The sequence below is a fragment of the Poecile atricapillus genome, chromosome 7 (genome assembly GCF_030490865.1).
Source record: "Poecile atricapillus isolate bPoeAtr1 chromosome 7, bPoeAtr1.hap1, whole genome shotgun sequence".
NCBI classification, from domain to species: domain Eukaryota; kingdom Metazoa; phylum Chordata; class Aves; order Passeriformes; family Paridae; genus Poecile; species Poecile atricapillus.
In genome coordinates this window covers 9510477-9526644 of record NC_081255.1, presented here as the reverse complement: position 1 = coordinate 9526644, position 16168 = coordinate 9510477, and the positions used below count along the sequence as shown (strand labels likewise).

Below are 16168 nucleotides of genomic sequence, written 5' to 3'. Positions count from 1 at the left end.
ATGTTAACAACTTAGAGCCAATGTAAGCAAGATCATAAGCCAGAAAAAACATGTGATGATTTTCTCTCAGAATTCCAGACTATTTCACTGAAATACTGGCAATTTTTGTGGCTAAATTAATACATTTTAAATAAAATGTAAGCCTTCTTCTCCAACATCTCCATTTTCTTCCCAATTTTTGCTTTTCCTCTTCCTAATGAAGAAAGTTTTCCCTGTAGCAAAAATCTTTAAACATCAATGCTTGTCGTGACAGAATTCCAGAGGTTCCCTGGAATTCCTGAACATCTCAAGAACAACAGAATGATTACACATTAAAGGAACCATTTTTAAGTATTTCAGAAATAATGTTTTAGGCTTGCCTGACAAAGCAAAAACCCCCCCAACTAAATTGTACATTATTCCTTTTCAAGTCTTCACTTCTCCTTTGCACAAACATTTTCAGCACACCACGAGATGACTGAACATTTTCTGGTAGACATTTCAAATGTAGAGGTTATTTTATAAACAAAATTTTAAAGGCAGTTGCCAAGTGACAGCTTAAATATGATTAAAAATTATTTAAATATGATTAAACCAGCAAAAAAATGGTACTGCCATGGCCTTGGTCATTCTGATTTTAAAAAGAATCTTATTAAAAAATCCACAAGTTTTAGGAAGTACCTCACAACCAGAGCATGAGAAGTCATACAGTTAAGCACAGAAGGCCTGGCCAGCTACACATCCCACTGTAACAAGGGCCAAGTGATACTTCTGGGACAGAATAAAAGCACACCACATATTTCAGTGGTGTAATTTAGTGGTAATAACCAAACAGAGGGCATTCCCTGTGTGTACTGAGGGGATACCAGCACTGCTTACCTCCCTTTTTAAGTTCTCTGAAGCATTAAGAGCAGATTTTTGCTCATCTGCCCCCTTTTCAGCTGCTGAAACTTTGGACTCAAACTCAGATTTTGTCTTCTTTCCCTTGCCATGTGAAGATGATATGTTCTCTATATGCTGGCCTGCAAGGCTGAAAGTTTAAAGAGTATTAGGATCTAAAACATGGTCAGCCACATGCAATATTACACACACACAAGCATGTAGCAAAGCAAGCACATGCAAATGTTTGTTGCAAAGCCAGCACAGCAAAGAACAACTCCATTTAAAGTATTCAGTCACACACAACCTGCTTGGATACTCACCTCTCTGGTGGACTGACAAAAGAGGAAGGCTCACTCTGAGGGTCAGCCTCAAGTGTCCCACCAATATCACAGTCAGGTTCTGACTGCTCAGCTTCACTAGAGCTGACTACAGGGATATCAGCACGGGAATTCTCTATTGCACTGAAGGGAAACAAACAACATGCTTTTTTAGCCTTCTGATAATACAAGGAGCCCTGACAATCAACCACAAAGATAGCTGAAAGTTTTAATAAAGCAACAGTCTCACAGAAATAATTAAGAAGAATGAAGCATGCTGTACTTGTGGAACTGCATTCTCAGCTATATCCATGAAAGAACAGAATTTCCTTTTCCAGACTCTTTCTCCCAAAAAGGAACTCAAAACAGAGGCTTCTCATCTCCCAGAACTGTCATCTAACATCTTACCAAACACTCCAATGGATATAATTCTTCTCAGCATCACTACAAACTAACAACTTCTCCATAGTTACCTGGCTGCCAGCAATTTTCTTTTCCCTCTCAACAAACGTGAGACTGAGTTCCCTCACTAAAAGCTCCTCATGTTCCCAAGTCAAGAGGAACACTCAGAAAAGAACTTGGCTAAAACTAGAGGAGAACAGGGGGGAGAAAAGTAGAGCCAGCCAGTCTTCCTTTCTACTAATTTATTTCTTCTTTTTTTGCTGGTGTAATAAAAATCAGGTAACCCAGCAGCCCAAACCAGCTCATCTGCCCACTGCTTCACCTCCTCTCTGCAGAAAGGCTGAGCACAGCTCATCAGACAAATCCTGAGGCACAAACCAAACTGAAAGGTTGTTCTTGCTCCTCAGGAGTGATGGAAAGGGTGGGGAGACCAAGTGGGACAAAGAGTAATTTTCAGGTGTTAACTTCTGACTGTCCTCTCCTCTCCAGCACAGGGGTGACTTTTGTGCTGATCCAGGCTACAGCCAGATCTAAGGAAAAGCTTTACTCTGCCTTCTAAATTTCCACATAAGCTTTCTTTAATGAAAGCAGCAATCTAGGTTAATCCAATATCATGACAGAGCTGCCAAAACACAAAAGCACGTCAGCAACTTAAAAGGGGATTTTTCTGGTTCTCTGAGTGCTACAATTATTAACAGAAGCAGCTGCAACCAACCCAGGGAGACAATTTTAGTACCTTTCATATGATAAAATTCCTCTGGTATAAAACAAAAAACTCAGAGGTATTCCAAGACTTTTTGCTATGTAACCAAATCTAAGAAACATCACAAATACTAGAATTTATTAGATATACACAGGGAGTATTTACCCTGTATGTCCCAAAATGCCTCCATCTGAGATGCAGAGTTTGGCTCTGCATGAAACTCTGTACTGACTAAATAAGGCTGACCATTACACAAAACTGAAAAGCTTCACATATTCTCCATTTCAGTAGGTAGGTGACAGTATGAGTAATTATCATCTGAATAAAATATGGGACAAGAATGAATTTAAAAATTCCTTGCTCTCAGGATGTAGCTGACTGGCCTCAAGTAACTTATTTTGGCAGAAGGTAAATATAAAAGCTGTAGGGTTCCCGCTCCTTTGGGTGCCTTAATTTGCCCTGATTTTTAAAATGCATTATTAAGCTCACTTTGCACAGCAGGTTCCTTACTTCCAGACAGAAAGTGCTCAGATTATTTTTCAATTTTTCCTCAGATTAGATTTAGGTAGAGAAGTTACACTCAGTGCTGTTCTAAAAAAGGATTCAGTACAAAGTAAAACTTGTTTGGGAAAAAAATTCCTTTCAAAATATTTGGACTAAGAGGCTCTGCTGAAATATTAGACCAATAACACCTGAGAGAGCTGGGCTTTGTTACACTGTCAGAAATCAGCATCTAAACCAGCAAAAAGGTAAAAAATGTCTGAAGATAACAAATGCAACTGTGTCTTTTTAAAGCTCTTGTTTTAGTATGGAGCTAACAGAAAAGCACAGCTGGTTTGGATATTAATCTGTTCAACAAGAGACCACCTATGAGTGCTGAGAGCTCAAGTGCTGTTTGAAATCATGTATAAACAAGATTCTCTGCTACACCAGGTCTGCCCTTTCTTCCTGTAAATGGCATTGGTGTCCCAACACCACTGCCCAGCATGAACACGTCCATCAGGTGCTCCAAACTGAGTTTCTATTTTCATTTGTTTCACAGCTCAAGTCTTTGGAGTTCACCACTCCTGTATTCCCCAGCTGTGAGAGCCAGACAATTTCCAACAATTACCAGACACCAAGCTGAATGCTTCAAAGAAAATAACATCCTGTCTCTTTCTAGGACCTGACAACAGTAGAGCTTACAACACATTACACAAATAAATCAGTGGAGTAGTTAAAAAGAGCTATAAAAAGAACAGGCTGAAGCTACATTCCAGTTTTGCCTTAGAAAAACTGCAAACTTTGGAAGGCTTCCAATTAAAGACAACGATGAAGCATCAAAATGTGTTTAAGTGTTTAAGCCCTGGCAGACTAGGCAACATAAGCCAGCAAACAAAATTTCCATCTATTTTCTATGGTAAAGAAACAGAATTGGGTAAAGCAGATAAACTGAACTCTTTAAAAGCCAAAAACACCAAAGACAACTCTACTTGGTTTTCAATGTGTTCAATTTTTATCTAACAAAATACTTCATCTTTTTCAGCAGTCAGAACAAGATTACTCCCCTTAGCACACACCAAAAAGCCCAGCAGGACTTAGTGAAAATTCCTGGAAGATGCACACATGAATTCCCATCCTCCAGTTCACGTTTGATAGCACAACATGCCACAAGACAAGGGAAACAATGCAAAGTACAGGAACTCCAGAAAGCTGCCTGCAGCACAGGCAGCTCTGCAATACACTACTAAGCACTAGAACTAAACTGCCTTGACTGCATTTATATGAGAATTGGCTATTTTGTCAAGTCTCTTATTCTCAGAACTCGAGACTCTCTGTTTTTAAGTCCCAAGATAAAATTCTGCAGAGTTCTTCCTTAACTGAAAGCAGAGGCCAGTGCTTTCAGCCTCGATGCTTGTTGACTCAGATGTGAAAGCACATTTGTAAAGGGCAGAAATCCTAATGGTAAAACCCTGAGGGCTTTTATAATACAGATTATCTAAGCACATTGGCTTTTTTCCAAAGCAGCATCTTAGAAGCTGCTCATGGCAATAGTATTCCACCTCATGCAAGTGCACAACTGTTTATCCACACACTGAGGAAATGGTGGCACACTCCACAAGCACTCATGCCATAAAACAGCAAAACAATTGTGAGGAGCAATCCCATCTTATCCCTACTAAACATTTTAACAAGAGCAGAGTAAATGATATTCTCTCAAAGACCAAAACAACTAAATGGCAAGAGCTTACTCGGGCTGTGAGACTGGAGGTATCTCTGAGGTAGGTGAACTGGAAGTGTTTTCAGTGCTTGGGACTATGCTGGAGGAAGCTTCATTTGCATCTACTGAAGATGGACTCACAGCTTCAGGCTGGCTTGTTTCACTTATTTCTGTTGTCTGTAAAACATTCCAGGTGAATATACATTTTTCAACACCTGAGTAAGAAAAGCATTCACACAATAACATCTGCTATGGAGTTCTAACAGTTCATATTTCTGTCAGAAATTCATTTTGCTTCCTCCTAGACCTAGGTGGCATTCTGTGCTACTCTGGAATAGCTGCAATGTTCTTCTGTAGTCTGCAATAATCATGGAAAAGTATCAATTGGAGCAGGCCTGAAACAGCTTCCTCAGTGGTGCATTCCTACAGGGACTGCCATGAGAAAAGCAGCTTTAATACTGCAATAACCAAAAGAAACAGTTATATTTGCATGCTCTGTGACAATCAAATTTATGGTTTCCATCCTAAACTAAATTTTAGAGAAGGCTTTTAATTTCATCACTCCAATGGAGGTCCAAAATTATTTAAATCCTATTCCATGCTGTAAGTGAACAAAGAGATAAATCACTTTTCAAATTTGAGCGTTTAGTAGTCTTGAGTCTTATTTATTCTAGGTCTTCAGTTTTCATAAGCACACTCAAAATAATGCTTTGTGAATCTGAAAGAGCATATAATCTGAAACAGGTCAGAATAAGTCCTGCAGCAAAATAAAATATATATTGTCAATAGCTGCATTACTCCAAGTCATCTCACTAAACATGAAGGGCTCAGGAAGGTTTAACAGATTTAAACAGCCAAACCATGAAATAAATATTCTGAAGTATGTCCGATGTGTGACATCTTGTAATTTACAAAACAAAAATATGCAGTCAAATAAATAATCTTTAACAGTGGGTTAAATTTTCCCAATTTACAAAGGAAATTAAAGTGATTGAAACCATGAAGGATCAAAGCTAAAATGGACTGCTATAATCATCAAGTCTGATCTACATAAAAAGACCACAGAGAAAATACTTTTTTATGTTTTATTTATAAATAGACATCCATACCTACAACATCCAATTTTAATTTATCTTGGAAAGTTTTTAGTCAGCACCTACAAATACTAAATAACTCATTATTTATGCACATGGGAAATGCAAGGTCTGTTAGCTCACACATTTTCTCTTTTACTGGAAACATGAGTCTGACAGCAACCCAGTGTACAGGTGAAACGTGAGAGATGGTTACTATGATCTTCAGATAACCAAAATGAAAGAGTGAAATCCCAGAAGCATTCACAGACTGTATGAAGACAGTGAATGAAATAAAAGCCTTGCCTGCTCAGATTTTGTCAAGTCATGGAGCAGCTCTTCCATAGAGTAACTCCGTGTACTGGAGTCCACGTGCTCAGGCTCCAGGCTGGGAGCAGCCTCTTCCCCCTGGGATATTGAAGGTAAAACATCAGTCAGTCTGGACACACTGAGTAACAGCACTTCTTCCATCAGCAAAACATCAAGAAACTAAGCTAAGTTAATCCTCAGAACCACTTCCCACCTGTGTTTAAAATCTCACCTGCACAAAGACTACAGCAAGTTAAAATGATTCGGTTCAATCTTCCCTGAAAAGACCATTTTAGCATTGTCTTTGTTTGCTAAGGAAAGTTCCTCATTCTGCTATGACTTCCCATGTTGACAAACCCTCCCCTATCTCCCTGCTGCCCAAAAGAGGAGAACAAGCAAATTCTGAGCCGACTTGCATCAGACAACCATTAGAAAATTACACGTGGCACATTTCATTGTAGCAGTCTTATCAGCAGAACTACAGTAATTACACAAATCTGCCAGAACCTTTTCAAGCAACCTTCTCTTCTACAACTAAAAATTCACCATCAAGTGCAGTGAATTCACAAAATAAAAAGTATCAACACGTGAGGGGGAAATAAGTTTTAAACCCACCAGACTATAAAACAAGGAAGAATTTACATTTGCCCTTCAAACTTTTTAAAGTTGTGACTATAAAATATGCAAGCTGGTTCTGAGCAATACTTTAAAATATATTTTATTTTAAAATGAGAATTTTAAACTCTCATTCTGCCTCAAGAAATGAGGCAGCAACTTAAACCAATTTTGTTTTCTAAGGGCTATCTAAAACCCTGTGGCCAGATCCTGCAAGTGTCAGTGTTCAGCCCCAAAATGGGCTGCTGTGCTATACACCACCACATGATATTAATTTGAGAGAATTAAGGTATCCTCTGAAGAGCAGGAGCTACAAATCTGAGCTAACAAACCTCAGAGACAACTGAGCAACATTTTCCCCCAAATATTATTAGCTCACATCCCAATCCCTAAGATGAAATAGCTGAAAGAGACAACTGATCTAAGGCAAACTGATCAAGGGCTGCAGGAGAAGCTCCAGTAGTCTAATTAGCAGTAACAGACACTTTCTTAAAATTCCTCATCCACCCAAGAGATTTTCTTTAATGAGTGAAAACAACAGTCTAACATCAGTTTTCACATCTTTGGGTTTAAGTTCAGAAATCTGCTTAACAATGCAGCCACATTAACAGAATGAAGAATGTTGCAGAGTAGGAAATCATCCACCAGTGGCTTCCCAGTCTCAAAGCTTACTTAATCTTTCCAGTATTATTGCATCAGACATTAAATTCAAGCAGAACTTCTTTCTAGGCAGCCAGAAGAATAGGACTGAGTGCTATTTGGCTGTACAAGCTGGCAAAAAATAGAGCTACCCTAGTTGGTGAAATGCTTAAGAAACCTACAGTATTTAAAGGGATTTTTTATGGTCAGGCAGCTCTCCCCTTGAGTCAGCTAGAATGCTCAGCACACATTTTCCAAGTTTATCATGGCATATAAAAGCTTTTTCAGAATGAGGACTGTGATTAACACTACTCCAGATTGCTGGAGGAAATAGGAAGACCAACACAGTAGTATCAATACTACCCATGTTCAGAATAGGACTGAGTCTGTATCTGGGAAAATAAATAAATAAATACATGAAATTACCATGACTTTCTGACTCAACAGCTTGGGAATTCACTAAGCAGTGCAAGATGCAGAAACTTGTCATGAGTTAATCAGGGTGGGACAATTACACTCAATTAACCTGAAGTGCTGAGTAAAATAAAAAGGAAAGGGACCACAACTTATTTATTATACCTCTCAGAAACACGTTTCAGCCTTCTTAATTTTTATTGAACAGAAGGAATTAATGAAATAAATTAATTAAATAAATTGAATTTAAATAAATTAAATAATAAATAAAGAAGGAATTAAATAAAGTGATAAATGCTGACTTAAACCAATTGATCTGAAATCTTCTCTTTAGGATAACAATCATCTGTACACTGTTTTTAACACAACACAGATGGAACTGGCAGAGTGTGGCCTAGACTTACCCAGCCCAATACCTCCTATTCCTCACACTTCCCCTGATGCCCACTTCTAACATCTGGCCCCCAAGTTAAAACCAAACAAACACAAAACAAACACCAATAGCTTTACTATTTATTCCTTCTCTTCCCCCAAACTATCCACCTGAATTGTTACATAACTGCAACAAATGAAGTAAAGGAAAATAAAAACTTGGCAAGGTATCATGGCTCAAAGAACAACTGAGTACATTAAATTCTGGCCAAGTAGACCCTCTGGAGTATTTTATTTTACAATTTAATAGTTAGTCAGACTAAGTAGTTAACATGATGTATCCAGCATACCTTTTCCTGGACATTTTCATCCTCACTGGCCAGGACACAAGCATCACCTGAAGCATATTGCACTGCTGATGAAAGACTGTCTTTACAAAAGACATTCCAAACAGGAAGCCTAATAAAAAAAAAAAAGTAAAAAAGTTTTAGTTGAAATGAAATTTAAGAATTCCCTCAGTATTGTGCCCCTTAATCTTCTTCAGCTGTTCCCATGAGGCATCTAAAAAATACATGTACAGTTCACAGATACTCATTCATAAATCCATTTGAGGATTTGCTAGAAGAAATCAGCAAGAAAAAACACCACGAATTTACTACTTCCAAAAGAAGAAAGTATCACCATATCACAGAGTGAAAGCTGACACGAATTAGCTAAGTTACTGTGAGTTAGGAACAATCTGAACCAACACCCTTTGTCCCAAAGCAATGGGATGTTTTTAGCAATCATTATTACTAAGCAAAAACTTAAGTCACAGACTAAAAAGCAAAATCTCCTTAATCTCCTGTACACAGCCTACCTGAGAAGGTTTTGTATAGTCAATATCACCCAGAACCCTTAAATAAATTAGAGAAAATAAATACATTTAAAAAAGCCCCATGCAAAGCCTCCCATGAGATTTGTTTTGTTTTTTTTTTTTTAATAGCATTAGTTGTCAGTAGAAATGGATTTATTTCTGCAGAAAAGCAGCCATCACCTCTACAAACACTTTTACTAGACCAGCATGTTTTCTTTCTTATCATACGTGGTCCCTTCACATCCTAGGGAGCATCTGCACAATGAACTATCAGGCTCTGAGGCCCAAAGGTTTCCATGCTGATTTTAACCAATTCCAGCAGAACATGAAGCAAACTGAGCTTTTATGGAGTCTTCAACAATGCTGGAACACCAGTTATCCACTACTTTAAATACAAACATTTTCCATTCAGGAAATACTGTTTACATAGCAATCAGGTGATCAGAATGTTCTCCTGTAACACACACAAACATCACCCTGCACCCTGAAAAGAAGAGACACCTTCTCCTCAGAGACAGGTCTATAGCACAGGAAAAATCTGGATGCAGAAACCCTCTGACAGTAGCTTTGAGAAATAAAACAGCCTTAACATTAATCATAACAGTAAAATTATCAGTAGGTCATTAATCACTTACACAACTGGTATCACTACTGCCTGGAATTGGAATTACCAGCTTTCTTCAAAACTTGAATATCAACTTTATTGAGAAGTCTATGTAGTGTAGACTCCTCCACTAAGAAGGAACCCATGAAACAACAGACCACAGACAAGTATTAAAATTTTAACTTTCATGCATATATATATATATATATATATATATTTATATTTTTATATATTCTGTGGCTCTCTCCACAGTCCCCAAGGAACCTGTGGGATCTGTCATTGTCATGGAGATGGGCAAATAAGGTGCTCCACCTCTGTCTCAAAGCACCTCAGTAATTTCTCTCCTCTTTCAGGGAGCCTTTCCTCTGTACTAAATGAAAGCTTTCAAGTCAGGCAGAAACAGCTGCAGCTACTGGAAAATAAAGAAGTGAATGTAAGGTATGAAAATGGTAATAACCACATATTGTAGCAGGTACAAAGTCTCACATCTGAGTTGAGAATTAGGCATAAGCTCCTCACACATCTTAAATTCCCATCCCATCTTGTAATTTTTATGTATGTAAATTTATATGTATTTAAAAAGACCTGTTTGTACTGAGTTTTCCATCAAACCTCTGTCCTACCCTATGCACATGCTGCTCATTTCAGAGCATGAATGAGATGTTACCAGGCTTCTAAGGCCTTACTACCTAACTCTCACTTGGAAAAATTGGTTATGCAAATACTTTGAGACATTTATATTTCTGAAAAGGGGTTTCAATCATTTCATGGTGAAATTCTCATGCTCTTAACTCCAGTACCTCTGGCCTCTCCTTAGAGATATATGGACTCCCTGGTTCTTCATAAAAATACACCAGAAACATCAAACATTACAGAGCATCATCCCACCCTTTCATTACACAGAGGGGCACCTCAGGTGAGCTGCACAGAACAGCAGTAACTCTCTGGGTGCAGAAAAGGAAAGATTTCAATTTTAAAACACAAGGTTTGCCCTCACAAATGCACAAATAACTGCTTTAGCACAAAAAGCACAGAAGGCATGTATTTCTTGCAGGCTTTATCGGGTTCCAAACACTGCTTTTAGAAGAATGCAGTTTGGCAGCTCAGATTTAAGCTACTCTGACATGATCTGTGTCCAATGTCTTATTTAGTTATTTTCCAAAATTCCTTTTGGTCTACTCCCCAGCTCCAACATGATGCCTCAAGTCTCCCAAAAGCCCTCCAAGCTAGGGAGGGGACTGAGAACTCATTTTGTGCGTGTGCATCCACCCACAGGAAAAGCTGATCCCCACTGCAGCAGAGCATGCAGCTCGCAGGATGCATCACTCAACTACTGCCAGCAAACTCTGACAGAGCACTCAGAACACAAAGGCATGTGAGACCAGCCAGCCTGGGAGAAGTCAAGTTAATAACCTTATCAAGACCACCAGCAGTAGTTTTTTTCTTCTGACTTTTAACTGCATATTAACTCAACAGGCTTCTTTAGCTGAAAGGATAGAGCCTATAATAAAAATAAATTGTTAAATAGCACAGCACCTCTGTTAACCATTAAAAAAACCCCAAACCAACAAAGATGAGAATCCAAGTGTTGATTTACAGAGAGCAAAATTCCCCTTGAGTTTAATTGTAGTGTACACCCAGAGGAAGTACAGCAGTTCCTGCACATACTAATCTGTCTTTCCCTTTCTTGTGACCCAGAAGTGGGATTTTAGTGCTGACTCAGAAGCGAGCAGACCTAATGCCCAAATGAGATCAGCCACTAGAGACACTGTCTCAGGTATGAGGCAGATCTTCAAATGAAGAGATTGCTCCCAACACATAACCCACAGCTGGTGGCTTAGGTGGATACAGAAGCTTTCAATATTTCCATTTTTGTAAGCATGACTCAAAACACCACCTGCTCTTAAATCTCATCAAGAACAAAGGAACTTAAGCATGACTCTTTGTCCTATCATTAATGCAGTTTAAAAGCTGTTTTCTCTAATACACCACGAACTTTCCAGCCTAATGTGCACAAATGCAAAAGCAAAGGCTACAAGCTCAGACAAAGCAGCAGGAGTGGGTGGGGGAATCTTTACTTTTCTCAGGGCAGGCTCGTACTGTGGTTGCCCACTGAAGCAGAAACACTGCCCACCCCTATCTGGATGGTTCACTACACTCATGGCTACACAAATTGCCCATGGTCTGCTGATGAATGTTCTGCTTTTGAAAAGGAACACACTGAAATTCAGAAGTGCAGGTGGTTTTGAAATTGCAGTGTAGGTTTCATGTGAAAGACCATGCACTTCTGATTTGGCTGAAACTCAAGGAATTGTGAAGAAGGCTGCAGAAAACTATCAGAGATAGAAAAGCTATGGATAGCTGTTATGACAGAAATAAAAATCAAGTAGAAAAGAAACAATTGGTAAGAAAACAATATTCATACAACTTACAGCTAAGAAAAATCCAAAATATGAAGGTAAGAGGAGCTTTTCCACAATTTCCTCCAAGAGAAACAGCTTTAGGCTTTCCTTTCCAAAGACTTCATACAACACTGACACACAGCTTCAGTTCAAACACATCTGTCCTCAAAATGATTAATTTCGTAAATTCTCCACAAACAAGACCTATTTCTGGACACTGCAGAGTGAAGCAGCTGCAAGACAGAGGAATTTGAAGCCCAGGGAAAAGCAAAGGCATTTCTCACCAGTGCACAGATTCCAAGCCCTCGCTGCAGGCCCAGGGAGCAGTGTCCCTCCAGGGTAACCACTGACAGATCTGAGGGTTGTGTTACCAACAGGTGCTGATGTGCCAGAGCTAAGAGGGAGAATGAAGATGTCACTGTCCCTGCCATGTGACAATTCCCTACTCCAAACATTCCCAGATCACTGCAGATAGGCTTGAGGAGGGTTTTGGGCTGGGGTAGAGCCACCAGCAGAGCAGGCTGTGAGTGGGGAAGAGGCACCTGCTTGATGAAAATCACCTTGTTCATTACAGAGGAATTGACTTTAGATTAATGAGCTTGAAACAATAAAAGGATGTAAAAGGATGAGGAAGGCAGCAAAATACCTTTTGCTGTGAACAAGTCAGGTCTGAGACTGCTTTCACCAGCTAATGGACAAAGAGAAAAAAGGCTCTGCAGGAATGAGGAGCTCAGCAGATCCACAACCAAACTCTCCAGTCAGCAGCAACCTGCCCCACAGCCACCGGCAACACAGGAAAAACAGCAAAGGCAGGGAATCCTCCCTCTCTCCCCAGCAACTCCACAAAATCAATCTCTCCCTCCCAGCAGCTCAGCCAGGGGGACTTGTGTTTAAAAGGGTGTGCAGAACAAAGTAAATGTCACAGAAAATGAAGACCAGGACATTATTTCAACCAGTCACAGGAGGAAAGCCATTTTCAAGACACTGAACTGCTGCAGCACAACCTCCCCACACACAGCACTCATTTCTGCATGTGAAGTGAAAATACATCTTGATAAATGCAAAGAAGAACCATTAATCCTCTTCCTTCAATACAAGTTAAAACAACCCAAACAAGCAAAACAAAGCAAAAAACATCAATCATTTGGAAGCCATTTTTTACCACAGAAGAGCAGCATGTGTTACTAAAATAATTTTAAAAGTTATGATGGACTTTTAAGGGAGAAAAAAAGCTGAAAACTAAAACTACAGATCTAGACTAAGCAAGGCACTGGTACCACCTCATTTCCTACCACTAACTTGATTCACATGCTTAAAAAAATCCAAACCCAAAACATCTGAAATCGGAGCTTTTACTGCAAATCCTTTACCAATCTGTGGTATTTTGCAATTAAGTTTTTAATAGCTTGCCCACACTTTGCAAAGAATGTGCTCTCCAAGCAGTTATTTCACTTACTCAGAAGATCCAAACACAAAGATACTTCTGACAATACTGAATTTCATAGCTGCATACAATGAGATTCCAGCCATTGGTTTAAAATAGGGCTTACAGCATTTTAAATACCATTAGCATGCAGAGCTTGCAAAAGAAGGTTCCAGGAGCACCAGATAATTTTTATCAGTTTGAACTGATTGACTGCATTCCCCCTTCAGTCACACAGGAATCTGCTCTGATCTGGAGATTGTGGGTGCATTCCAGTAAGTCCTGAGGGAAGAGAATAAAGTCAGCTCTGAGCCAAGAGATGCTCAGATATCAAACCCAAGAAGACACACAGAGAATGCACTATTTGCTCATGACTGTCCACTCCTGTCCCAAGTTAAACAACAGAAAACAACTTTATTCCTTGCTTGCAGTGCTCCCACGGTTACTCCCATTCTGTCCTGGAAAAGGCTGCTGAGATAACAACATAGGACCCTGTGACCACAACATATATTAATTATTAATAATATAAAATATATAATATAATAATTAATAACATTAATTAATGTTATGTGACCATAACACACATTAAATGTAGGTTCCAATGTAACACTGAAACCAACACAAACCTCTTCTTTCTTGAAAGGAGTATCCAGGTGCCCTACTTTAGGCATTTCAGGCAGGGCAGAAGTCACAGCCCTGTCCCCCTGGAAGCACCCAAAGGAACAGGCAGCTCCTGGTGTTTCCTGGAAACAGACTTTGCAATACTGAAGGGAGATTGCAGCTTATGAGAAGCTCCCTGCATTCTCAAACTCTAGTTATTTTCTCTGATGCAAGAGCTTGGGGAAGAGCACTCATGCCAGAAAAAACCCATAAAGCCTGATACCAACCACAAAGACTACAGGAAAACAACAGCCATGCAGTGTGAGTGAACTTAAAGGCTTTTAGAGTCTGTAGTAACATCAAGACTTCCCTCATTGCTTAAATTCATAAGCTTGTCCACACAGCAACAGCAATCTCAGAAGGAGCAGCTGCTCTGCACCAACTAACTCCTCATGCTAAAAACCCACCCTCAGTGCAACACAGCTGAGCAGAGTGCTGAGGAGGGCGGTGTTACTGTAAGTTTAGCAACATGAATTTCAGCCTAGATCATTGTAAAACTACTATCACCTGACTCCCAGACATGTATAATGTATTTTTAATAGGTTTCTTATCTCTAAGGGATTTCAGCATTATCTTGATTGCCATTTTAAAACCCAGCCAAGCCAAGTCATTGTCATTCCTTTGTGCACCTGAGCTAATTTTTGCACTGTTGGAACCTTTTACTGGTATTCCAGTTTATCATTCACATCAATGTTTTCACTCATCCAAGCCTTGGGATGGGTCTGTCCATTATACCAGCTCAGTAATTCCAGAAAGAATCACAAGAAAGTTTTTAGATCTACAGTTCTAGGCTAACCTGTTCTTAGCCAGAACTTTTCATGCACACCCTCTTCAGGCTGTAGCACCTCCACAATAAACCTTAAAAGACACTGCATGTCCTCCCCTTGAAAGAGGCACAGAAATTCCCAAAAGCTGGATTAGTAACAAAAACTAAAGAAAAAAACTACTCTGTACAAGACTCACAGTGAGAACATCAAAGTGAAAAAGAACTAATAGCAGGTTAGAGAAAGACATTTCAGAAAGGGTTCAAATTAAGTGCTCAAGGGAGGCACATTTCACTGCAACAGGCAAGGTCTTCTCCACCACCACAGCACCCTCATCACGGGGCAGAGGCCACCTCAGTACACCATTTGCATAACAAACAAACAAACTTGAAGTTTCTAGGGCAAATCTTTTAGAAGATATTGCATGAAAGCAGTTGGCTGATTTTCACATAATTTTAGAAGGTAAAATATTCAATAATTGATTGAGCCAAGCACTTGTTTTACATAAGACACCAGAGCCCCTGCTTGCATGTACCACCTTCAACTTGAGCAGGCTGTAAGCAGATTCAATTTTCATCTTTAGGAGCCCAAGAGTTCCAGTGCAGCTTTTGTCCCAACCTTAGCCACAGAGCAAAGACACTTGCAAACAAGATACTCCATACCTAGGAACATACTTTCCATTCTGAAATCAGATACCTGGAACAACAGTTCTGATTATGGCTATGCTCAAATAATTTCATTTCTTCCTGGTATAAAATGCACACACACAGTGTATATTTTAGTATCAGCCTTCTGAAGAGATTTAAGTACACAAGAGGACAATCAGCAGATAAAATTCTGAGCCCCTCAATAGGTAAGCTACTCTTGCAGTCCTATCCAGATCATGAGGGCACTGTGCTGCAAAGAGGATTTCAGTGGTAAGGGGCACATGGGAACACAAACCTCTCACTCCCAGCTCTAGTACTCACACCTTTCTGCTAATAACAGATGTGAGCTCTAGGTTTGAGCCACGAGTCAATAATGAGGCAAATAAAGGTTCAATCAGCAAAAGCTCCACTGGTGTGATCCCTGATGTGATTTGCACAGCTCTCACCTGAGCAGCAGCAGCACTCCATGAGCCTGCTGGAGTTTTTTTCAGAGCTCCTCCTGCATTACAGCTTTCAACAAGCCCACCTTCAAAACCAGACACGACTGAAAACACAAACCCAAATAAAAACCGGTGTTCTTTTTCACTGTATTTGGTAACCCAGGCTTCATTCCTGGTTGTGCCACTGACCCAATCAGACCTTTACAATCTTCAGGGTACACTCTCATGGGGGATTCCAGTCCGAGCTCCTAGGCCAGGGGTTTGCCATCAAAACCAGCACATCTTGCTGCTAAATCACTTTGACACGAGGCATTTCCTGATGTAGGATACTCACAGAGTAACAACTGAAGGATCCTGAAGTGTACATGCACTGTCTCCCATCCTCTTTTTACTCACAGCTGTAAACTCAAGCAGCACAGTTAATAAAAGCTAAGTAGGTCAGGATATGGCAATGAACTTTCTGGGAT

General features: G+C 39.7%; 1 protein-coding gene across 5 annotated transcripts in view; it reads right to left on the bottom strand.

The window, feature by feature from the left end:
* The window catches only part of SUCO (SUN domain containing ossification factor), a 38117-nt gene that overhangs the window by 18600 nt on the left and 3349 nt on the right, over positions 1-16168 (bottom strand). For 4 of the 5 annotated variants that reach the window (XM_058842690.1, XM_058842691.1, XM_058842693.1 and 1 more), the window contains exons 2-6: positions 8256-8364; positions 5863-5964; positions 4515-4660; positions 1182-1322; positions 859-1009 (exon numbers count right to left, since the gene is read on the bottom strand). In XM_058842690.1, coding sequence (XP_058698673.1) covers positions 859-1009; positions 1182-1322; positions 4515-4660; positions 5863-5964; positions 8256-8364 — 649 coding nt within the window. Of the gene's footprint in view, positions 1-858; positions 1010-1181; positions 1323-4514; positions 4661-5862; positions 5965-8255; positions 8365-13331; positions 13352-16168 lie in introns of those variants that run through there. The other variant, XM_058842694.1, reaches the window with a different exon arrangement.